This window comes from Dipteris shenzhenensis, chromosome 15, assembly GCF_047967505.1.
Source record: "Dipteris shenzhenensis isolate YYH24624 ecotype China chromosome 15, Dip_SZ_1.0, whole genome shotgun sequence".
Lineage (NCBI taxonomy): Eukaryota > Viridiplantae > Streptophyta > Polypodiopsida > Gleicheniales > Dipteridaceae > Dipteris > Dipteris shenzhenensis.
The window spans coordinates 36,245,154-36,271,302 of NC_141610.1; the positions used below are offsets into that span (position 1 = coordinate 36,245,154).

The following is a 26,149-nucleotide window of genomic DNA, read 5'->3' on the forward strand; positions in this document are numbered from 1 at the left end:
TGCCAAAACCTAGAAAATCAAGAAAGACAGTCTCAGACTAAAGAAAGTGCAGAAGGAAGGACCTCAACATCAAACTCAAGCAATGCAGCCCTGAAAAAGATAAGGAAAGACAGGAAATAACAACCAGCATACCTGAAGATCAGTCGAGACATATAAATATGCGAGGAATCCATTTATTTCGGCACTTTTACATTTCTGCAAAAAGTGGCAAAACAGTGAACTTGTACAATGCCTACACGAGCATGTGTACTGGATATTTGGGGGAAACAAGCACTTGACAATGCCATGACAGCCTACACAGCCGGGACAACTCTAAACACTACATCCAATGTTCTCAACAGCCTTCAAAAGATACGTCTTGCATTGATAGAAAAAATCAACATTTTGGAATCTACAAACGTGGCCCTCCTTGCAGAGAAAGCACACGTAGACAAGACACTTGCTGAAGTGAAAAAACACGGGGGCAAAATGCAAGAGGAATGGAGAAAAGAAAAAGGCAAAGAGGAGGAATGGGAGAAAGAAAAAGCTGAATGGATCTGTGAAAAAAAAAGCTCCAGGACAAGATGCATGCTCTTGAAATTGAAGTGCAGCAAATAAAGGACATTAAAGTGTTTCTAGAAAGGAATTGCAAAGCAATGGAAGAGCTGAAAACAGAAAAGGCCACTCTCAGGAAGGAGATTGCAGCCATGCAGGAAACAATGCAAGGCACACATGCTGAGCTTAAACAACAAACCAGCAACGGGGAAGCCAAGATGATGGAATAGAAAGATGTGGTCAAAAAGGGCACAACAGCCCCAAAGAAAGAATTCATCTCAGAGGCACTTGAGGAGGTAAAGAGAAGGACCAACAAAGCACTAAATGTCTTGTTGAGGGGCCTACCAATGGGAGATGCCAAGATACTGTTCACCAAAACGGGGGTCAATCTCACTTGTGAGACAGCTTGGAGGGTGGGTAAACCTAAGTCACTTACGAAGCCTCTAGTGCTGAAGTTCCGGACAGCCATGGATAGAAAGACCCTCATGAGCGCGAGAGCAACTTTGAAGGGAACCAGGATCTACCTGAATGATGACCTCACACTTCTACAACAAGAGCACCGACGGGAAGGTATGGTACAAGTAATGGCAGCAAGAGAAGCATGGAAATGGGCTGTATTTAGGGATGGTAGGGTGATCATCCAAGAAAGAGGAGACAAGGAAGAGATGGAAGAGGGAGAATTATGACGGTGTCGAGCTCTTGGGATGTGTGCACACACCAGACTAAAAATAGCAGTATGGAATTGTAATGGCACACGATGGTTTGCCCTAGGAGGTCTCTCGGAGACATACAGTAATAGAGATATCATCTTCTACACTGAGACACATGAGAAACCAGAGAGAGGGCTGCCCGCAGTAACAGGACACACATGGGAGTTAGCTCATAGGAGGGAGTTGATGAGAGAGAGCGGAGTACGAGGCTCCCGGGGGTGGCTGTCCTTTTCAAGTCACACTTGAGACCACTCATATCTGTGGTTCGAAGAGAGGAGCATGCACGATACCTGTGGATACAAGTTCAGCTTCCAGATGCTCGGCCCATCTTCATTGCAGTGTGCTACTTCCCTCCAGACACGTCATCCTATGCATGAGAGGTCATTACCTTCCTCACACATAGGTTGGATGAGATTGTCACATCTTTTCGAGGAGGAAACCCAACCACAAGATGGGGATTTCTATCGGAGAGAAAGCCACCTATTCCCAGACACCACCGGATATGTCCGCTATGCTCAGGCCCACTATTTGCCATTTGTTCACCACAGAGAATGTACGGGTTGCACTTAACAGATTACACAATCGGAGAGCGCAGGACCGTGAGGGACTACGGACTAAGCACTTTGCACATGGATAGGAGGTCCTAGCACAGATGTTCAACCGGGCTGTGCGCCACGGTTTCGCACTACTTGGAGCACTACCACTATTGTACCGATACACAAAGCCGGAGACCCTATGGAGACTGGGAACTACCGTACCCTCATGATTGGCCATACTGTGGCTAAGTATGGATCAGTTTTAGAGAGCCACACAGAGGCTCGAGGGCAACGGACACTAAGGCAAGCAGGATTCCGAAGACAACACTCTACCCTAGATCACATTTTCACTCTGAGGGCTATCATTGAGGGGGCGAGGTGTGGACACCATAAGGTCTACGCATGCTTTGTAGACTTTCGGAAGGCTTTTGACACTCTCCCACTGTCCTGCATCAGGAGACTACAGGAGCTACAAATATTCGAGAGGCACTGATATGGGGAGTGATGAGCGTTTATGAGTCAGTCAGAGGCAGAGTTCGCACTCCAGGTGGTCTATCAGATGGGGTCAAGAGTATGATGGGAGTGAAGCAGGGCTGCCTCCTTTCACGACCCAATCTGATAGACTACATTGATGAGATCACTTCGTTCATAGACTGCCTGGGAGGTGAAGGATCACTACTAGCCAATCTCATGATACAAATATTACTATACGCCGATGACATAGTCCTTATCTCATCCTCAGCCGAGGGACTGCAGAGACATTTGGAGGCCCTAGAGGTGTTCTCCAGAGAGAGAGTCTTGACAGTCAACCTTGGGAAGACCAAGGTTATGGCCTTCAACACCTCACATGCAGTGCTCCATCGACTCAGCTTCACTTATTGAGACGAGCCAGTGGAGATAGTGCAGTCCTACACCTATCTAGGAGCAGTCTTCACATGACCCCTCTTTACTATGACACATGCAGCCCATGCACGACTCACACGGGGGCGAGGTGCTCTAGCCCGATTGGAGAGAGAGTGCTTCTAGGCACACTTTTCGGAGTGCTAGCTCTTCGATACGCTAGTACGACCGACTGCCATGTATGCAGCACCCTTCTGGGGATGTGACCTACCGATAGCAGAGTAGAGGAGATTCGTGCGGCTACAAGCGACTATGGAATCTAGGATGATTCGGAGCAAGCCCTCAGTCCTGCAGAAGATAGTATAGCAAGAGTTTGCCATGACACCACTATAGACTGATGCCATCTTCCATACAGTGACATTCATTCATAGAGTCTGGGACTTACCCCAATGCCGCTGGACTGTCCTATCCATTCTTAGCCGGCCAATGGACTAAGTCCTTGAGACAACATATAGAGGACCTGCCCTATGCTTCCCTCCCCTCAGTAGTGACCTCTCCATGGCATTTCCCCTAGTCTCTGATATGATATGCCATTTACTCACCCCTGATATCACAATGTATATCTGCTTTTTATGGATTTTCAGTATTAGTCTTTGTCTTGGATGTGGATGGTTCCATAGACCCTTGGTCTTTCAGAGACTCTAATAAACTTACTTTCTTTTCTTTCTCTATTTTGCCCAGGGGGCCGGGGGTGGTGATGTTCTTTTCCTAAGCTTGTCTTCTTTTGCATTTCATGGTATGGGCTAATGAGGTGTGACAAGGGAAACATGCAACTACAAAGAGAGAGCAAAAAAAACATGAGGTCTCATTATCTTTTCTTTTTTTTGGAACAGATGAAATCTTATTATCAGCTATGTGAGAATACTTTTCCACTGTTTGTGAACAGGTGGAGAATCACACAGGTTTGGAGCTTTGTTGTAGTTTTGATGATAGGAATGACAAGGAGGTTGCAAAAATTGCAGCATGGACCTCTGATTCTTATCTAGTAAGGTACATGCTTATTTCTACATTAAAATCTTCCATATCAGATTAAAATCAAACACCGTTCTTTAAGCTCCTTAATCAGTCCTTAATTACTCCTGTTACAAATTTAATCTTCTCAAACCAACATGGTTGGACTTGAGCTATGGATTTGGTTGTAGGAGGATGATCTATAATATATGTGCTTTTTCTCATACTTTTTTGTCAACATGGAAAGGAACATGACTGCTCGGAGGGATTCAAGGTTAACAAAAGTATCTTCTTCAGTAACCATTTACCTTGAAAAACTGGGGAGTGGCTTAACCTCCCCTATTAGTGTATCACTAGCAGGACCAGGCATCACTGCAGTGCGCACACGCTTGGAAAACAAAGGAGGTAAAGTGCACTGCTAAATAAATAAAAAATCACGTGTCAAATTACCTGGAATGTCTTCGGTCACATTTCTGTTTGGGATCTGTAAATCATATTGTAAAGAAAATGTCAAACTTGACATTGAAGGGAGAAACCAGTCGAAGTCTGTATGTCCTTTGATGACAATGTTATACAATCTTCACCAGGTGGTAAAAGAGTTGCTGGGCCAGTAATTGTGGTTGATGTTTTGAGGCAAAGCCAGGTAGGAGTTTTGACCACATATTTTTTTGTCTGTTAGTTGTATGCATCTTATTACAATAAAGTTGGGAGATAAATGTCTGGGAATGGGCCTCAAATCCTAAATCCTGTTTGAGTGGCAACCTGCAGGATGGTATCAGGGTACAAGTCTCTCCAATGGTGCGCATTCATAATGCAAGTGGGCTCCCATTGGAACTTCGGTGCCGTAGACCAAATTCTGATGGAGAGGGTGCAGTTGTTTTGTTAGAAGATGGTGACGCAATTGATGATTCTATGGGAGCCTTTGATGCCATGGAGTCAGAGGGCGAGTTGCGAAAAGCGTTGTCATCATTTAACCTTGGTAGGACCATTGGAGATCATTATGTTAGGGATAAATAGCTTCTGGGCACAATCTATATGCAGCAGTTTGTATTTAGAATAAATGACAATGGCATCAGTCCATCTGTCCAGGAGATATTCTATATGCTTGAATTGAGATTTACTTTTGTGTTGCAGAGTAAATGTATCCATAGCAATTTGTAAAGGAAATACATACTGTACAAATATGGTGTGTAGTCAATGTGGCACTCTAGTTAGTTACTATGTATTGGAGTAAAGCTGTGAACATCGTGGAACATAAAGGATTGTGGAGGTGCTTGTGACATTTCTCTCCAGCAGTCCACCCATTAGCAATCTCTTTGGGCTGGATAGTTAGGATAAAATCAGACCCTCAACTTGACATGACCATTTTATTTCTGGACTTATTACATGCAACATCATGGCATCGATACCCTTATGGCATGAATGCATGAACATGTCTACGCACACAGCGTGCACCCACGTGTTGTGCATGTGGATAGACATGAAATAGAGGAAATGAGGAGAGATCTAGGGCATGATATATTGAAGATTATGTTTTCTGTTTATTGGCACATAAAACAAGTGAAAATTTGTGAAAACTACCAAACAAATGGGAATAAGCTATTCCTTGATAAACAGAAATGAGTCCTATAGAATTTAGGGAACATCAGTAGGCCCATTGTGAAGTCTCCTGCAAATGGGTAGCCGTGGACGTGGGTATGATGTAGTACCAATATCTTAAAAAGGGCTTGCCTTTGGTAGGTATAAAAACCTGCTGGTGCTCCAGGGCAGCAAGTCAGTTCCTCTGACATAGTAGCTCCATGTGCCTCCAAGAATATGGATTAACTCTGCCTCCTAGGTGGTCAATAAAGGATGTGATCTCATCGATGTAGAGCACAAAGAGAGTCGGATAGGGAGAGAAAAGAAAGAAAGAAAGAAAGATGTATTAGCCTCTGCGGGAGGCCTCATGGGCCTATCAGACAAACTGCACAAAAAAGGAGACTCATACAAGCTACAGTGGGCTGGAGCAAAGGGCGCTCTAGGGCCCTTGCTGTGTACTAATCTATGCTGATCTATTGAGCTCAAAAGCTCAAGCAAAAGAAAATTTCAAATATAGCCTGAAGCAAACTGAAACTGAAACCGAACCAATCTGAGAGCTGGGACTTAGAAACCAAAGCCCGCGACACAGTGGTGGCTCTCTGGTGAGCTATGAAAATATCTCGGATCTGCATCTTCATCTACCGAGTTGTCTCGCGCTGTCACGGTCTCCTCTAACCTGCTGAGCTATGGCTACAGTGACCCCTAGTCTCCGTCGGTCTCCCTTGAGGAAAACTGTGATAGGTTGGACCTCAATAGAATGTGCTCTGAGCGCTCTGTGTCTCACGTGCGGTCTCTGCGTTCCTCTCTCGGTGGCACTTTGTTAGCTCTCTTTGCTCATCCAAGCTGCCCTCAAATAAGCTAGCTCCTCCTCCTCTATGATTATGATTGGACATGTCATGTCCAAGATTTATGCATCAGTACTTGACTCCGAGGTTAGCAGATTTGCAGAGTGTCGAGGACTTGCAGCAGGACAGGCCGGATTCCGGCGTGATCATGGAACCATGGACCACATTGTCATGCTCAGATGTATCATCGAGGAGGCGAGGTCACAGAAGCAGAGGGTTTATTGTTGCTTTGTGGATTTCCGCAAGGCATTTGACACGGTCCCGAGAGCCCGCCTCATACGGCGCCTACAGGACTTGGATTATGACCAGGAGATCATTTGGGCTGTCATGGCACTTTACGAGAGAGTTTCTGGTAGAGTTCGGGCAGGATCTAGGTTGACAGACGAGATCATGAGTACCATCGGGGTCAAACAAGGGTGTCCTTTGTCGCCTACCTTGTTTGGCCTCTACATTGACGAGCTTGAGACAATAATGCAGACACAGGGGGGTGTAGGTTGCTCTCTTGCGGGCACGCTGATCTAGATTTTGCTCTATGCAAATGACGTGGCTCTCTTGTCTTCCTCAGCAGAGAGGCTTCAGAGATGCCTAGACGCACTACAGTCCCTTTGTGAGTCTCATGATTTGAAGGTCAACCTGGGTAAAACCAAGGTCATGATCTTCGATACATCTCGAGCTGTCATGCGTCAGGAGCAGTTCACATTTGCGGGGTCATCTGTTGAGATAGTTTCATCATACACTTATCTTGGGGTTATCTTCTCCGGACTGAGCTTCACTATGACCTGCGATGCAGGCATACTTGAGTAGAGGATATGCCTCATTGGCCAGGCTAGAGAGGCAGGCTGAGTTTGGGTCACCCCCTTTATAGCTAGATGCTGCATTTCGGGTCATCACATATCTGTACCGAGTTAGGGAATATGGGGATTATACCTCGGGGCGTAGCAGGCTACCATGGATAGCTCTATACTCTTGTATGGCACTTGCAGTAGGAGGAGATCAGAGGTGCTGGTATGCATGTACAGAGAGATGGTTTGAGCGACTGGGGCTCCACATGCATAGACTACTTCCCTTCCAGTATAGCATGGATGCTCCGTTCTCTCCCCTCTTATCACGTGAGGTCAACCAGGTTATCCGTGAGGATCTACTACAGCTACACACTTTTCGGACCTGGTTGGAACCGACGAGTGAACGCCCAGTGAAGCTTAGCTTCTACAGAGAGCACTTCTTACTACATATCACAACGGAGGGTTTCACCAGGGTCTCTTCACACAGACTCGGCATCGAGAGCGGCAGAGCAGAGCGACTACCCAGGGAGCGGCGCATATGCACACTATGTGACATACAAGAGGTTGAGACAGAGGAGCATTTCATCTTCAGGTGTCCTATGTACTTTGAGATCCGAGGACGTTTCCACTACCTCTTCACACTTAGATACCGCGAGAGCATACTCCGAGCACGGAGAGAGGAGCAAACTTCTTCCTCAGTTGATTCCTCTCAGAGCTCTATCACGGAGCTCTTTCAGCTAGATCACATGGACCGCAATGAGACGAGGCCTCGACATGACTGTGACCCGGAGCCCGTGACCCGACAGCTCAGACAGAGGGTCGACACACTTGGAGACATCCCCTCCTTGTTTAGAGTCGGAGCCCGACCAACAGGGGTCACAGTAGCCCTGGTTAGACGCAGAGCTACGACCAGGAGATGTGCCAGGACCGCACCTTTGAGTGGCCGACAACACTCTATTGCCGACTTCAGGCCTCCACTGCCTCATCCATCCTGATATCTTGCTGTTGCTGGGGATGATGATGATATTGATGATGATGCTGAGATTGATATATAGTCGACCATTGACATGACTATGTTGTACTTAGGGCTTAGTACTGCCATTCTACATTTTTGCATTTTTTGCATTTTGCATTTTGCATTGGTATGGATGCTCGTTTAGTAGCTCCACTACCACAGCTCGTTGTATCAGGATTTTCACAGTCTCATAGACCCATCGGTCTTCCGAAGACTTTAATAAACTTTCTACTCGGCTGTGTCCTGGAGCTAACTTAAATGTATAGAAGTGTGTGACGCGTTGCTGTGCTCGGTCAGCCTCTATGTCCTGTGGCCTAGTCGCCCCTTGGTGCTCTTTGATCCATCGTAGTAGTGTCTCCTTGTGTCGGTGCATCTCCATCAGATAGTGTTAGCACTTAGCCAAGGTATGGCCTTGTAGGCTACTCTTAGGATTCAGTCAACCTAACGCACTTAGCCTTGGTATGGCCTTCTAGGCTAGTCTTAGCCCCAACCCTTAGGTTGACTTCATTGGTCAACCATACAGTTGACTTCATTGGTCAACCATACGGTTGACTTCGAGGCCATCTAGGCCACCCTCTTGTACTTTTGCATTATCCATTTGCAAGTACTCATGTTTGTTTCAGCTTGTTGTTTGCTCGCTTGCATTCCACTCCGTTTCCATTGCTTCCGACACCCAACAGTGGTATCAGAGTGGGTTCTCTTGTTCCTACATGCCTCCCCTCGTGCTCAGCCATTGCTTCTACCTGCCATTTTGCTCCAGCTCAATCCGGTGCCTCATTTCATTGCCAAAAACCTGTTTTTTGAGCAGAAAAACAATTCAGCTACTGTTTTTTGACTTTTTGAGGTTCGATGTCGACATTTTTCAAAAATTTTGAGCTGCCCGCATACAAATGACTCTATCCCGTACCTTCACAAAAAAAAATTGTCCATACGGCCGTGCGGACCTGTACGAACACGTGTGCGGCAATGCCAGAAATCCATACGACTTGTCAAAAGTTGATTTTGAGCATTTTTGGGCTACTTTTTGAGGTTTTTTGCTCAGATCTGGACTCTTTTCAGTCATTCGGGCCTTCCACCAGTTGCTCCAACCTGCTCTAGCACCATTTTGCTGGGATTTGCTTTTTCTTGACTCAGATCTGCGTGGTACAGTTGGATTTGAAGCTTTTCATCCTCTTTTATGTCACAGTTGCACACATTGCAGTGACATTGAGGTGATTTTGCTTTAGAAACTGGGGCTATTGTGTCGCATTTGCAGATTTTGTAGTGACATTTGCTCCTTTTGGTCACATTTTGGGGCTTTTGCAGTTTTTCCCCTATTTTGACTCCATTTTAACTCCGACGGTGGGAAATTTGGATCTATTACTGGCAGATTGCATGATATTTTCAGATTTGCAGGTTGTTTTGTCACACTTGCCTAAATAGCAGTGACATTTGGCTGCTTTAATATGAAATTGGGGGTTTTCTAGTGACATTGGCAAGAAAATGCAGCAGATTTGGTCACATTTGCAAAATTACAGCTTATTTTGGGGCTTTTACCGATTTGGCATAATTGCCCTCTCCAAATTTGGGGCTTTTTCCAGATTTGCTGATATTTGTAGTGTTTCTTGCTTGATAGGAGCTTGACAACCAAATTTCTGTTCTATTTTCATTTGCCCTTTGATTTGGGCTATTTGTCCTTTGACATTTGTGGCATTCAGCCACCATTTGTGACATATTCAGCTTAGATTTGCATTGGACAGGTTTGCAGACATTTTCCCTTTGTTGGTCATTTGTAGGACAGCTATTTGCAGGGGGGTCCTTTGATTGGACAGATTCTTGCATATCATTTTGGGAACAACTTGTGCATTTTGCTCAATGTTTGAGCAGCCGTCTTGGCAATGATGCTTGTAGACATTTGCTGTCATCTTTTGGCCTGACATTTGCAGCCAGCAGTCAGATACTTGGGCAGCTAGCTCTTTGCATTGTAGCCTTGAGACTGTGACATTGGAAGGGAACGCTTATTTTTACTTTTGGGGATTTTCATTTGTAATGGCAAACCTTGAATCTTTTGGGATGCTTGCGGCTGAGGACAAGCTTGATGGCACCAATTATCCCATGTGGTCATACTTGGTTCGCCATGTAAGAAAATAATACAACGTCTGTGCTCAACAGATAACAGGATCTTGTACGCAAGAGAGAAAACAAGATAGTATGGAGAATCAAAAATTTGATTACTGTAGAACTGATACAATAGATGGCGCTGCCTCCCAACCGTGCGCTCAAAGACTGCAGAGAGCAGCTTGTCAATGTTGATGAGATTGTACCAAACTCACAAGTTGTGTCTACCACACTTGATGGGCTTCCTGACTCGTATCAAGGATTTGCTACAACACTTCGACTAGTGCCCATGGGTAACCCCAACGACTATTCTTTTGACCAGCTTGTTTCCGTACTCGCGCAGGAGGAGCAGAATCGCTGAAATAGAGCTGCTTCCACTCATGCAGATCAAGCCTTTGCTACTGATCACAGGGGCAAAGGAAAGGGGGGGGAAATTACGGCAAGCATGGTTGTAAGACACGTTAAGACACGACACGTTAGACACGCTTCAGACACGAGTGTCTAAAGTGTCTTAAAGATAAGACACGTAAGACACGTGATTGTGGTTATAATAATAAATATTTAATTAATATATGTATAAGTATACAAATGTACAACTTGCTAGCATAGCTAGCTGCTAGATTCTAGAAGTACAATAAGCTACACTTAAATAATGCAAAAAGAAACAATGCACTTGTACAATGTAGTTAAGAGTCAAGACTTGTCACTCAAGTCTTAAAAGTTAAAGTTAAGACTCACGGCTGAAGAGCTCGCAAGTTTTGAGTACTTAAAGGTTTAAACTAATAATTGAATCTTGTCACATGTGACATGAATGAAAATTGTATAATTGAAAGAAAGCTTTCGACTCTCAAGACTCAAATCTCTAAAGATTCATCCTAATCTGAATCTATGAGGTCACTGCCACCGCTAGATCCAAAGTCACCATTAATGATAGCATGGCTAAGTCAAACTCAATGTGTGTTGTTACTCCCCACCCACCCAAAAAAAAGAAAAAGAACAAGAGTGTCTTAAGGTGTCTTAAGGTAAGACACGTGTCTTAAGTGTCTTAAGTGTCTTATCATAAGACACGAGTGTCTTAACAACCATGACGGCAAGCATCTGGTACCTCATCCTCTTCCTCTCGTGCTGATGGGTAGAAGAAGAAATGCTGCAATTATTGGAGGAAACCAGGTCGACATCTCTGAGTGCCGGAAGTGTATTGCTTTCGAGAAGAAGAATCAGGGACAGCCAGGACAGCAAGGTCTTGTTGTCACAAATACTCCAGCTGCTAATGTCACAAATACAGAGGCAGCCAATCTTGCTCATGATGAGTGGGCATTTATTGTGGAGTGTCATTATAATCCTACTTTGCATGATTCAGCTTTTGCAGCCTCAGATTTTGCGTCAGACTGGTACTTTGATAGAGGTGCTTCCAAGCACATCACTTCCTGCAAAAATATCTTTCACACATCGAGTGGTGTTCCGAAGGGGGGCACTATCACTTCTGCAAATAATGCAGCATATCCCATGAAAGGGATTGGTCAAGTGCTTGTCACTACAGTTTCAGGTGATACCATTCCACTTGTCGAAGTTTATATTTTCTTTTTTCCACAAAAAGTAGTGCTAGTTATATTGCTTGAAAACGAGAGTACAAGAGGGCCTAAAGGCCAGCAGGCTGTAATCACAAACTGGATACAGCCCGTGGTAACAAAATAATAATTACAAGCCTCTCAGGGCATAATCATCGGAGTGTGGACAAACAGCCACGGTGGGGGGGAGTAATGCCACTGAAGACTCTGAGCAGAGTGCTGGAAGAACAGCTCTTGATGGTCCCAGTCGCGAAGGAAGCGCCGTCTCTTCTCCTTCCCTGCCCGGGACTCCCCCTGAATCTGATCCCACTGACCCTTGAGCGTGTGAATGATCGTGCTCCAAATGTCCGCTAGGGTCTGGGTAGCAGAAGCAGCTTGATCTCCTAAGGTCTGCGCGCATCTGGAAGTCCAGATATGCCAGCCTACAATACTCCCTATGATCTCCCAAACTGGGTGCCGAGTCATCGCTCCTGCATCTGTCTCTGTCAGATGCCAAGGGAAGCTGTCCATGTATGCCGAGGTGGCCTACGTGATGAAGAAAACTGGATCCTGCCTAGAGAACTCATAAGCCAAGTGATGTCCCATCTCGGTGCTGCACCAGCAAGCGGCTCCCCAAGTGACCGGTCCTAGCTCGAGTGCAGCCCTCGCTAAGATCCCCATGACTCCCTTCCACACTGTCTGAGCATGCGAGCAGCTCCAAAGGCAGTGCTTTAGGGACGACTCCTCCTGAAAACACATCTGGCAGTGCCCCATCTGCCTCAGCCATCTGCCAACTGGTAGCCCCTTGTGGGCCACCATCCAAAGAAAGTAAGAGATCTTCCTCGGCGGCCAGCTTGCCCAAAGAGTCTTCCAGAATGTGCGAAGAAAAACCAGAGATATCCCTTGGGCATACCAACTATGTGCCTGTGTGGGTAGCTTGCGCTGGAGAGCCCGAAGAGCACGCCTACCAGTACGCGCACTGTATGAGAAGGAGGGAGGGAGGGTTCTCTGAGGTCTCCAGTGGTGGCCAGCGCCACTCCCCTGGGTCCCACTCCACCTCTGTCAAGGAGCGGCCCTCCCAAATCCAGAGTCTCCAGTTCTGATCCTGCATAATCAGGGGGTCTATATGCCACGTTTTCCCTTGCAGCCCTATGATGCGAAGGCGCTGCCAGGGAAGCGGGGGGTTGATCACGGCCTCTCTGCTTTGGAGACGGCTACCATCGGCGACGGAGAAGAAGTGAATCGAGGAGTCCGAGAAAAGGCCTGCAACCACCAAAGGAATGCCACGGGGTGTGAACTGCCCTAGCCACCTCTCATCTCCCGGGAGGAGCTGTCTGGTGATCATGGGAATCCTCCAACCTATAGGAATGGCAGCATCGATCTCCGCTCGCCGAGCCTGGATCCCACGTGCCGTACCTACTGCTGCTGCCAGCTCGCGTGGGCTCAATTGGCTATAGACGTCCCTCCAAACCCGGAGCGAGCGCACAGGCCCACGCGCCCAGAGCGCCCATGGGATATGGGATCTCTCTCCAAGCTGGCGACCCGTATCATTTGTCACCTGACTGTTCCAGATCTCGAAGTTTATATGTTCGAGGTATAAAAAGAATCTGATTTCTATCTCAATCATCTCCACACATGGCTTCAGAGTTCTTTTTTATGGTTATCGTTGTGCCGTTTATGATAATAGGTACGACAACTATATTGTACTTACAGGAACACTTGATAGAGGGCCATATCATCTTGACATATATGCACACCAAGCTGCTATAGAAGCTAATGCGGTGGCTGAATCTGTAGTTTCTGATACACATCTATGGCATGAGAGATTCGGGCATCTCAACTTCAACAGTTTGGTGAAGATGCATTCACATGACATGGTCATAGATCTTCCACCCATGCATGCACTTAAAAAACATGTATGCGACGGCTGCTTGTTGGGCAAAATGCATAGGATTCCATTTCCCAAGGATGGGACCCTTGGTGCATCCAGGAAGTTGCATCGCGTACATAGTGATGTGTGTGGACCGATGGGGACAGCGTCACTTGGGGGGTACTATTACTTTGTTACTTTTATAATGATTTCACTAGGTTCACTTAGATATATCCCATGAAGCTGAAGTCACTTGTCTTCTCGTGCTTCAAGCATTGGTTTGCCTTGGCAGAGAATGAGAGTGGGGAGAAACTCTTGACCTTCCAAACTAACAGGGGGGGTGAATACTTGTCCCGGGAATTTACTGATGTTTTAGCAGCCCGGGGTATCATTCATCAGTGCATAGTGGTCTACACTCCACAACAAAATGGACTTGCCTAGCACAAGAATAGAACAGAAACGGAAATGGGCAGGTGCATGCTTAAGGGAAAGTCTTTGCCCGAAAAATTCTTGTTGGATACAATTATGTGCGCCAACTATGTGCTCAATCGAGCACCCACTCGGGCATTGAAAACCATGACTCCCTATGAAGCATGGACTGGCCATAAGCCTGTCATTTCTCACATGCGGGTGTTTGGGTCTCTTGCATACGTGCTTGTACCCTCTCAGTTGAGGCATAAGCTTGATGATAAGGTGGTGAAATGCATCTTCATTGGCTACAGCTCACAAAGCAAAGGTTACACGTTGTGTCAGCCTAGCACAGGCAAGGCGATTGTCAGTAGGGACGTGTTTTTTGATGAGCATGCCCCTTTACCTTGGCTGGACTGTAAAACACAGCCTTCAGTGGAAGCCTTTGATGTGTTTGATTCTATTCAGCCTTTCACAGATGCAAAAGACACAGAGCAGAGTTCCATGCCACATGCTTCTAGCAGCTCCAATCCTCCTCCCGTTGCTCCGGCTTAGCCTGATTGTCCACCTCTAGATGGAAATGCTATCGAGCAAGCAGTTCAAGAGGAGAGGGCTGTCATGAGACAGCAAAAACAGTCTTCACAGCTACAGTAGAGTGTGTTTCGCTTCGTAAGCTACTCGCAGATCTTGACATTAGCCAGCCAGCTTCTACTACCTTCTACACTGAGAGCCAGAGTGCTTTGGCTATTGCAAGAAACCTCGTGTTTTATGCGCGCACAAAGCATATTGAGGTTCATTATCATTATGCTTGAGAGTGACTGTCAGTTGGAGAGATACAGTTGTAGAAGATCTCTTCACGAAGGCTCTACCACAGCCCAAGTTTGAGGCTTTTCGACATGCCTTACACTTGGCACCATTTGTTACGTGATGTTGATCTCCCTGTACTATCATAGGTTGATACATCCATCTTGGACGAATATGTGCAACCATGATATAGTTTCCTGGTATACGTGAGATGTATATAGGATACTTAAGCCATACCATGGAGGAGGGTTTGTTAGCGTTTAGCCCTAGTATGGTCTTGTAGGCTAGTCTTAGGACTCAGTCAACCTAATGCATTTAGCCCTGGTATGGCCTTGTAGGCTAGTCTTAGGACTCAGTTAGCCCTTAATTTGACTTCACTGGTTAACCATACGGTTGACTTCGGGGCCATATAGACCACCCCTTTGTACTTTCTCATTATCCATTTGCAAGTACTCACGTTTGCTTCAGCTTGTTGTTTGCTCCCTTGCATTCCACTACGTTTTCGTTGCTTCTCGCACCCAACAGATAGAGCCCAATGCAGACCTAGTCATGGAAGTGAACCAATCATGAGAGTTGACCGAAGTTGATACCCTCCAGGTAGAGATAGTGGTAGCGTCCCCGGATCTCATAGTAGGCTGGACAAACACAAAGAAAATGCTCCTCTATCTCGACCATACCTAATGTGCATAAGATGTAGACCCGCTAGTCTATGGATATACATGAAGCTCTCCCCGGCTCAATCCTCAGCTGATGGGACGAAACCCGCATCTGTCCAATGGCAATCCTTAGTGCATGTGATACTTCTTTGTTCTCAAGACACTAGGGTTTGATGATGAATCCCTCTGATACTCTTAGGAAGTGGTCGCGATAGAATTGGATCTTGGTGGGGAGCTCCTAGTTCCCCCCGGGTAAGAGATGTATGGAGCTAGAGGAGATCTAATGAATGATAGGGTTAATCTCATCTCGTGGGATCGACTCAGCTGGCGCGTCCATGTTGTATTGAAAGGGGGAAAGTTTTTCCATCCGGATACCATGCCTCACAAACCATGCGGATATATATGGGTACCATGTGTTTGCCCGCTCTCTGCTAGTCGTCTCTGCTAGTCGTCTGGATGACTCTAGGGCCAGCTTCGGCCGTCTTCAGCTATCTCATTTGGGACTGAGGGGTTACTTCGAGTCATCCTAGACCCCGTAGTCACTTGTAGTTGCTCAAATCTCCTCTATCTCGACCATACCTAATGTGCATAAAATGTAGACCCGCTAGTCTATGGATATACATGAAGCTCTCCCTCTCCCCGGCTCAATCCTCAACTGATGGGAGGAAACCCGCATCTGTCCAATGGCAATCCTTAGTGCATGTGATACTTCTCTGTTCTCAAGACACTAGGGTTTGATGATAAATCCCTCCGATACTCTTAGGAAGTGGTCGCGATAGAATTGGATCTTGGTGGGGAGCTCCTGGTTCCCCCCGGGTAAGAGATGTATGGAGCTAGAGGAGATCTAATGAATGATAGGGTTAATCTCATCTCGTGGGATCGACTCAGCTGGCGCGTCCATGTTGTATTGAAAGGGGGAAAGTTTGTCCATCTGGATACCATGCCTCACAAACCATGCGGATATATATGAGTACCATGTGTTTGCCCGCTCTCTGCTAGTCATCTGGATGACTCTAGGGCCAGCTTCGGTCGTCTTCAGTGAGGTACGCCCCAAACTCTATGAATGAATGCCATTGTCTGAAAGATGGCATCAGCCTGGAGAGGTGTCATGGTGAACTCTGCCTATACTATCTCATTTGGGATTGAGCGGTTACTTCGAATCATCCTAGACCCCGTAGTCACTTGTATTTGCTCAAATCTCCTCCACTCTATCCTCTGGAGATCCCCTCCAGAAGGATGTTGCATACATGGCAGTCGGCTGCACTAAAGTGTCGAAGAGCCGGCTCTTCGTCGGTGGATCCTAAAAATGTGCCTAGAAACACGGCTCTAGTCGAGCCAAAGCACTTTGCCCTTGTGTGAGTCGTGCCATGGCTGCCTGAGTCATCGTGAAGATGGGTTGTGTGAAGACTATCCCAAGTATGTGTAGGACTGCACTATCTCCACTTGCTCACCTCGGTAGGTGAAGCTATGTGGGCGAGTCACCGCACATGAGGTGTTGAAGATCATAACTTTGGCCTCCCCAAGGTTGATTGTCAGGTCTCTGTCTCTACAGAAAACCTCTAGGGCCTCTAGGTGTCTCTATAACATCTCCACTGAGGATGATATGAGGACTATGTCATCAGCTTACTTGAATATCTGTATCATATGGTCAGCCAGTAGTGATCCCTTGCCTCCTAGGCGGTCTATGAAAGATGTGATCTCATCAATGTAGAGTCCAAAAAGAGTCGGTGAGAGGGGACATCCTTGCTTTACCCCTATCATGCTCTCAACCCAATCCGATAAACTACCAAGAGCATGGACTCTCCCTCTAACGGATTCATAAAGGCTCATCACACCCCAAATCAAAGTCTCTGGAATTCGCGTCTCCTGTAGTCTACTGATCCATGCGGGATTGCAGGACATTATGGAAGGCCTTCCAAAAGTCTACAAAGCAAGGGTAGACTTTCTGGTGTTTGGACTTTGCCTCCTCAATGATAGCCCTCAAAGTGAAGATGTAATCTGGGCTGACTCAAAGACATAGAAATCCGTGACCCGCCGTTGTGTCTGATCAGTCTCTGTATCTTGTAGTTTGGTTGCTCCACGCTGCTCTCAGATCTGTCGTAGCAGGGTCTCCCATGGGTCGGCACATCTCAAGCAGATAGAGCCCAGCACAGACCTGGCCATGGAAGTGGATCAATCGTGATAGTGGACCAAAGCCATTGCCATCATGGTCGAGTCAGTGGTATCGCCCTCAGATCTCGTAATAGGTTGGGCATGCGCATAAAAAGTGCTCCTTTGTCTCAATCACCCTCAGTGTGCATAGCATGCAGATCTGCTACTCTCTGGGTAAACATGCCGCTCTCCCTGTCTCAATCCTCAGTTGCATCTGCCCAATAGTGATCCTTAGTGCATGTGAGACTCCTCTCTCCTCAAGATACTGGGGTCTGATGATGAATACCTCCTGTAAGACGCTCAAGAAATGATCGCAATAAAACTGGGTCTTGGTGGGGAGCTCCTTATCCCCTCCAAGTCCGAGATGTGTGGAGTTGGAGAGCCTATCCATCTTAATCCTGTGTCTGGCAAACCGTAGAGAGAGAGAGAGAGAGAGAGAGAGAGAGAGAGAGAGAGAGAGAGAAGTAGAAGTAGAAGTAGAATTTATTATCGTCCTTAGGGGGCCAAAAATGACCCATGGGATCTTTTTTTTTTTCCCCCAAAGAAAGGAACCTTCTATTAATGCTTGAAAGATTTTCATACAAGACAGCAGCCCCGAAAGAAAAACCAGCCTGTTCTAGAGAAACCGAGCTCATTGCCTAGGGGATCTTTGGAACTAGGGCTAACAGCCAAGTGGGGGAACTATACAGCCAGCGAATCCCTCGCGGAGTGAAGATGTAGAAAACACCTGCAGGCCAAGCCTTGCAGAAACGAGCACGCCTCTTGATAGTCGCCTTGGAGCCTCGAGTCCTGCGCTCCCAGGTGGACCGTAGAGTGTAAATGATATCCTGTCATATGGCAACTAGGGTAGCCGTGGGTGGAACCGGGTGCTCACCCATCACAAGACTGCAGCGAGCCACCCAAATGTTCCAAGCGGTGATGTTGGCTACCACCTTTCAGACACTGTGCTCCTTAGGAGAAGGAGCTAGACTGTCAGGGGGGACTGCCCCGTGGAGTGCGTTCCTTTGGATGCTCTGACCCTGTATCCGGTAGACTAGGGAGATCTCATCAATCTGAAACGTGTGTCCTCCCTCTGTCAACCAAGCCACCATCCCCCAGGTGTAGTCTCTATGAAGACTTTGCATACGTGTCATGATCCAGAGGGCTCCCATCGAGATCCTCGCTGTGCTACGACATCTCCACATGCAATACGGGATAGTCTCCAGGGCACCATCGGAGCAACAATGGCACTGCCCGTCCACTCGCATCTGCTCCAACCACGGTCCGATGGGCAAGCCTCCGTGGGCGGCCAGCCAGAAGAAGTAAGAGATCTTCCTCGGACGCAAGCTGGACCACAACCGCGTCTAGAACCTGGAGCGCATATCGCGGGGCACTCTTTGGGTCACCCAATGTCTCTCCCTCGAAGGGGTCCACCTCGACGAGCCCATCTAAAGCCTCCTGCCAATCCGTGTGGTGTAGGAAAAGAAGGGCACCTCATCCACCTGCTCAGCTGGGCCGCCCCTGGAGGGCGAGAACTACTCTCCCGGATCCTACTGGACCTCCCTTAGGGGTCTACCCTCCCACAGCCAAGGCGCCATCTAGAGGCATCTTGCGTTGAAATACTGGGAGGGTCAATGTGCCACTTCTTCCCCAAACGGCCCGCCACTCTGATCATCTGCCTGTGTATTCCATCAAGACTCCCATCCATCTCGAGGTCACTCTTAGTGAGTGGCTGAAGTAGGCCTCCAGGTCCTACACGGAAGAAGCCAGGGTGCGTGCTACCGCGCTGCATTAACATCCTCAAGGGAACACCAGTACGAAAAAACTACGCCAACCATCTACTGTCTCTCCAAACGTGAAGTCCTTCCCACCAGGACTCCAGAATGGCTAAGTTAATCTCGCCCATCTGCTGCCCAGTCCCTTGCAGATGCGCTAGGGCATCATGCCTCGCCTCTCTCTCCATAGGTAGTCTGCTCCAACGGCCAAAGGACCCTGCTAGACCACTGTCCACTGTGCCCAACCAATGTGAGTACGCTGTCGGAGCATACGGCCCTCCTGATCTCTGATCTCTGGAGAGGGGGACTACAGGAGAGGGAGCGGCGGGGACGCGGGGGATAGAGGGAGGGGGGCGGGTGGTGAGGGTGACTATAGGAGGGGGGGCTGAGGGGGGGGGAGGGGGAGGGGGCGGGGGGGAACCCTGGAGGGGGAGGGGGAAGTGAAGATGAGGAGGGGGATGGGTCTGTGGGGGGAGGGGGAGGGGGAGGAGGAGGAGGGATAAGGACGACATGAGGTCCCCCCTGCTGATCTAGCTCGCTAGGGCTCTGGATCAGCTCCTCCGCAGTCCTCATGGGACTAGCGACTGTAGCTTCCGCCGTCACTGCGTCTAGAGCTCTCGAGGCTCGCTGCTACTGCAAGGGTGGGTGCGGAGGCTGAACCTCCGAAGCTAGAGGATCGGCAGAGTGGGCGGTGGCCCTACGGGCCTGCTTACTTTGTTTCTTTTTATTTTAACCTGTGTCCAGTCCCGTGCTGAGGGGGTAACCCATGGGGTCTGAGACTCCTGCTGCTCCTGCCTGAGAGGGTGCTAAACTCGGGCCTGTTGACTTTGCCTACTTTGCAGAGGAGGGGGGGGAGGCGCACGGGGGAGGCCACGAGGGCAAATCTGGCGAGGTGACCCATCTGTCTGCACAGAAGACACTAGCCTAGTAACCCGGAGATCTCCAACCTCTGGCGAAGTGTGCCCCCTTCCAGGGTCCCGAGAAGGATCAACTCTGGGAGGACTCGGGGCTCTCAACCACCAGCCTAATCCTGGGAACTCCATCATCTGCTAGAACTGAGGCGGCCGACTCTGGCGGGGACTCGAGCACTGTGCCAAATGCCCAATTAATGGAAGGGAGGATGGCACGATACTCCTTGGGGAGCCCTGGGAAACTTTGTGACCGGAAAACGTGGAACATGATGTGTCGTATCCATGTCCTCCACTGTGAACCCATGATACCAAGGAAAGAGGTAGACAAGATGCGGGCCAAGGAGGATGGGGCTCTGCTCCACAAGTGTTGAGGCAGTGTCAGGGGAGCTCAGTTGGATGAGAAAAGCGCCTCGTCCACAGATGGTGACCTCTTGAATGTGGTCTCCCTCTAATGCCAAGCTTGCCTGGATCCACTCTCGTACCTGTCTCCGTGTAGGCGTGAGGCCCACAAGTCTGCCCACAGGTGCGTTGTCCTGGAGGGCTGAATTGCCTGATGTACCTATTGCTTGTCAGCTGGGGAAAGAAGAACCTTAACGGCTGTGGGATTCGAGGGTGCTGCCATAGAGCCCCTCTGGCTAGACCAAGGGTCACCACCAAGGTTCTTCTTTCGCCTTAACAAGCACAAGTGCTCCCGCTGCAGGGAGGAAGAAGAAAAGGAGGGTGAGGAAGAAAAGTGTCAGAGGGGAAGGCGGAGGCGAGGTGGGGTGAAGGAGGGGGCAAGTATAGAAATGAAAGGAGGAGGGCAAGGAGGGCGGGAGGCGGAGGAGGAGGGAGGGCGAGAAGGCGAGGAGGGAAAAAAAGAGGGAATGAGAGGGCAAGAGACCGGAGAGGAGGCGGGAGAGGGGGGGGGCCCAACGGGGGAGAGGAGGACGCGGGGGCGGAAGAGGCGGAGGTGGCAGGGGGCGCAGGTGGAGGAAATGGAGGCGGAGATGGAGGTGGAGGGAGCGGGCGGGGCTGGCGGAGAAGGAGGTGGAGGAGATGGAGGTGGCGGAAGCGGGCGGGGGCGCAGCAGGCAGAGGGGACGAAGCAGGCGGAGGGGGGGCAATAGAGGCGGAAGCGGGAGGGGCGGGCGGGGGGCAAGGAGGCGGGAGCTGAAGGGGCGGCAGAAGCAAGAGAGGCTCAGCAAACAGGGAGGCTGAGAGGGCGAGGGCATGCAGAGGGGGAGTAGAGGGAGGCGGAGGGGCGAGGCAGCGGGGCAGCCAGGGGGTGCGGTGGCTCAGGAAGAGCTCACGGGGTGTTGATCATTGACCCATGGGACCTAATCCTCAGTACAAAAAATCTCCTCCGATGTGGAGGGGTCAAGAGTTTTCAAGTTCTTGACGGTACGAAAAAAAACGATTGACAAAAGACCCCCAACGTTGCTGGAGAGGCAGTGGAGAAAACTGATGAGAGCTGTGTGGTGTCTACCAATATCTGCTGGTAATCATCCCTGATATGTGCATTTCTGGGGCACTGTAGGGCTACATGTGCCTCTGTCTTGACTGTCTATGAATCACAAAATTTGCAAACTTTGGCATGTCGTGGCAAATTCAGCCAAGCTCCTTTCTCTATGGCCAAGGTATGTGACCGTGTGCAGAATCTGGCAATATTCATGCGATAGAGAAGAGGGATGGGAGTGTTGACGTATGGCTGAGAAGAGGCATCTGATTTCATGAATGATGACCAGCATAGAGGATTTATTTGATCTTGGTAGTATTCTAACTTGGTCTTCCTTTCTACTGTTAGCCATTGAGCCTGTAGGGTGCATAGTAAGGACAACTGGAATTCCTGTAGTTTGACCTTTTCAGGTGGCATAGTTAAGTATGGTTCCACTTTCCATCTGTTGAACCATTTCCTTATGTCTGTCCCCCATCCTGGACATATGATCTTGCTTTTATGGTTCTTTTGAAGTTTCATACTTGCTGTCCATGCTCTGTGTGGTAATCTATCTGTTGGCATTTGTTGCACATCCACTAGATATTGCATCACTCTGATCAATGCATGAAACTCAATCGGCCTCCTGCCTATTTCCAAAAGGAGCACAGAGTACGGGGTAGTAACCTTGACTCCTAGATGTCATCATAGAAATGCTTTCTGCATTTTTTCAATCTCATTCCATGTAGATGGAGCGATGCTGCCTCCCCATACTTCTACTCCGTAGAGCACCGTTTGGACCACATATGCATCAAACAACATATTCCGGATCTTCCAGTTCCGGGTGTCAGTGTGCCTGCAATCATTTTCAAATTGATAGTATTTTCCCCAACCTGTGTCCAACCTTCTTTGTGCACATTGCCACCATCTCTGGTCGGCTGGTATGGCGATGCCTAAATATTTAAAGGTGTTGACATATTCAATGGGCTGCCCCGCAAAGCTGATAACATGAAGGTGTTCAGGTTGAGTGGTGCATACTGCCATCATTTTGGTTTTGGTGACATTAACTTGCAGCCCACTTTCATCGCAAAAGACCTGAAGTGTCTATAGTAGTTGATGCATGGAATCAGAGTCATAAGCAAAAAGAACCACATCATCTGCACATAGAGGCAACAGTATTGTCCATATCCCGAGTGTGGGTCCTTTATGATGTAGAGCATTTGTCAGTATGTGTGATAGCCAGTGTCGTGTTCTATCTTCTGTCTGTTTCAAGAGAGAGAGAGAGAGATTAACGTCCATGGAAGGCCTCGTGGGCCAATGGGACAAAGTGACACCAAAGAGAAAAACTCATACAAGCCACAAGGGGCTGAGGCAAAGGGTAAACTAAGACCCTTTGCTGAGTACTGTGCTGAAATAAAGAGAGCTCAATGGCTCAAGCAAAAACAAGTACTAAAATATCATATCATATCATATCATGTGCTATCTGCTATCTTGAGCAGGCTGAGAACTGGATCTGGAATTGGAAGCTCAGAAATCGAAGTCTGGCACTGTGGTGGCTTGTCTATGAGCAGTGAAAATGTCTCGAATGTGAGTGTCTGGCTGTCTCATACTATGGCGTCGGAGGGGGGCGTGGTCTCCTCGATCGCTGAACGTGCTGAGCTATATTCAGAGTGACCCCTCGTCTCGGGCGGTCCCCTCTTAGGAAAGTTGTGATAGGGCAAACCTCAATTGAGTGTGCTGTAGGCGCTCTCCGTGTTGTGGGTGGCCTCTGCAGTCCTCTCTCGGTAATCTAGACTGCCCGCATAGCAGCTAGCTCCTCCTCCTCAACCCCAGTGTGTCCTAGAGCTGACTCAAATGCATTAAAATCTGTGACGTGCTGTTGTCTGTGGTCAGCCTCTGCATCTTGTGGTGTGATCACCTCCTGCTGCTCTCTGAACTGTTGTAGCAAGGTCTCTTGTGTCGGCGCATCTCAAGCAGGTAGAGCCCAATGTAGGCTTGGTCATGGAAATGGATCAAGCATGATAGCGAAGCCACTCCCATCCTAGAGAGAGAGAGATGTATTAACGTCTTCAGGAGGCGTAGTGGGCCTAATATACAAAGTACAATCACAGAATCACTCATAAAAGCTACTGTAGGCTGAAGCAAGGGGTTCGCTATAAGACCTCGAGAGTACTAAGAAAACTCAAAGAAAATCATAATTCAGAACTAGTACACATGGAGTCCCAAAAAACATATCCAGGTGATATGGTGGCTCTCCTATGAGATGCGAGAGTACCTCAGAGCTGCGTCTGTCGTGTCATCTCACACAGTGGCCGGGGGTTTAGGGTTTTGTGTGGTCTGTGAGACTTTTGTATTCGGCACTCCATATCAAGAGCGACCCTCAACTCTAGTGCTCACCTTGAAGAAAGGCTGTGAGAGGTTGGACCTCCATGGTGCATGGTCTAGCAACACTCTGCTCCGCCGCTCCATGCCGTCTCGTCCCACTAGTCCACTCTACCCTAATATCATCTATGTCCTCCTCCACTCCGTTGTTTCCTGGGGCTGACTCAAAGGCTTACTCCTGATCATCCTGCACCCCATGACAACATGTAGTCTCTCGAATCTCCGCCACTCAGTTGCCGGTAAGTCACAAAAGGTGTTGTGTACATGGCTATCGGTCTCACTAGTGTATGAAAAAGCCACCCCTTCGTCAGGGGATCCTGGAAGTGTGCCCGAAAGCATTGTCTCTCCAGCCGAGCTAAGACCCCCTGCCCTCGTGTGAGTCGTGCCCTAGCTGTGTGTGTCATCGTGAAGATAGGCCCCACGAAAACTGCAGCAAGATATGTATATGTACGTACTATCTTCACTGGCTCCCCTTGATAAGTAAAGCTGTGTTGTTGGAGTACTGCTTGTGAGGTGTTGAAGATCATAACGTTGGTCTTGCCAAGGTTAACCGTCAGGTCTCTCTCTCTCTCTCTCTCTCTCTCTCTCTCTCTCTACAAAATACCTCTAGATGCCACTGTAAGCCTGCTGCAAAGGAGGAGATGAGAACTATGTCATATGCATACAGCAGGATCTGTATCATTAAATCTGCAAGTAGGGATCCCTCTCCTCCTAGGCAGTCAATGAATGTCATGATCTCGTCAATGTAGAGCCCAAAGAGAGTGGGCATCCTTGCTACATCCCAATCGTACTGTCAACCTAGTCTGATAGACCTCCAGGTGCACGTATTCTCCCTGTGACAGATTCATATATGCTTACTGCCCATTTGCCTCAGTATAGAAACTGATCTCTCTCTAACACTGATCCCTATATATGCTTGCTGCCCATTTGCCTCAGTATAGAAACCAATCTCTCTCTAACAATGATCCCTATATTTTGGCCAGTGTGTGGCCTATCATGAGTGTGCGGTAGTTCCCCGTTCCCTGTATCCATTGGGTCTTTTGCTTTGTGTATCAGCACAATGATAGTGGTGCCTTAAGCGGAAGGGAATCCACGGCAAACCGCATGATTAAACATATGTGCTAGAATCGGAGCGAGGATCTCATGTGCAAAGTATTCCATCCTCTAACACCTCATGGGCCATGGCTTTCTGTTTGTGGAGCTGGCGTAAAGCAACCTGTACATTCTGTGTAGTGAACAAGGAGGACATGGTGGGCCTAGGTAAGGAAGACAAGTCCGGTGGTGTCTGCATCGAGACATTATATAGGGAGGTCGCATATGTGTGCCAAACTCACGGATCAGTGATAGGAATGGGTGGTTTACCTTCAGAGACGAGCCCCCATGCAAAGGTGGGATCTCCCTCTCGAAAAGACCTGGTAACCTCATCCATCCGATGCGAGAGAAAGTCTTGTCTCTTCCGACGAGTCACTCGACACATAATCTATTGTGCCTCATTCCTTGTAAGACGCCCCAAGGCCTTCTCCCATATGACATGGGATCTCATCTCTCGGCATTCATCATTGAACCATGGATTTTGGGGCATCTTCCCTGCTGGGGAGCATGAGTAGATCGGGATAATGTGGGGAAGGATGTGCTTGCAGCATGTTGAACCACTGATACTAAAGTGTGTGAAGTATGGACAAGGTCTGCATAGCCCCCAAGAGAGTGTGGCAGCTCATGAGATAGGTGACTCATGTACACTGTGTCAAGGGCATGTGGAGGCTGGTGGACCCTGCCTAATGAGCAACATGGGTGCTAAGACGCTGAAAATCAGATAGGAGTGGTCAGCATCTAGTGGGGGGGTGGGCATAGTGAGATCATGTATATGTGACACAAAAGACCGTTAAATATAATAAGATTGTGAACTGCTCCCATATCTGATAGATGGTGGCCATATGCATTGACATTTGGTGCGTCATCTGAGCGTCTCGCAATTCCAAAGGTCTGTCGGATCCATTTCCGGCACTCTCAGGTGATCAGCCTCACAAAGTCAAGTAGGCCCACCTGTCTATCTCCCGTATGCGCATTGAAGTCACCCAAAAGTAGGATTTCTCCCTATCTAGAGAACTCCAAGATATCATCAAATATCGTCTCGTATGGGCTATGACCCTCTGTGGCAACCTCATGGAGGAAGTAGCATACTGCAAGGAAAATCGGGCATGCACGAGTTGGCTGAATCCGTGTCCACATGTGCCGTGCATGTTCCTCTTTCCTCATGACAGATATATAGGGCCTCAAGTGTGACCTGAAAAGGACTGCCACCCCT

The 26,149-nt window shown here is 48.3% G+C and overlaps 1 protein-coding gene across 1 annotated transcript in view; it reads left to right on the plus strand.

The window, feature by feature from the left end:
* The window catches only part of LOC147893744 (vacuolar protein sorting-associated protein, putative (DUF1162)), a 215,327-nt gene that overhangs the window by 74,341 nt on the left and 114,837 nt on the right, over positions 1–26,149 (plus strand). The window contains exons 13-16 of the mRNA XM_087385903.1: positions 3,567–3,670; positions 3,879–4,036; positions 4,219–4,274; positions 4,400–4,610. Of these exons, the coding sequence (XP_087242029.1) occupies positions 3,567–3,670; positions 3,879–4,036; positions 4,219–4,274; positions 4,400–4,610 (529 nt within the window). The remainder of the gene's footprint in view (positions 1–3,566; positions 3,671–3,878; positions 4,037–4,218; positions 4,275–4,399; positions 4,611–26,149) is intronic.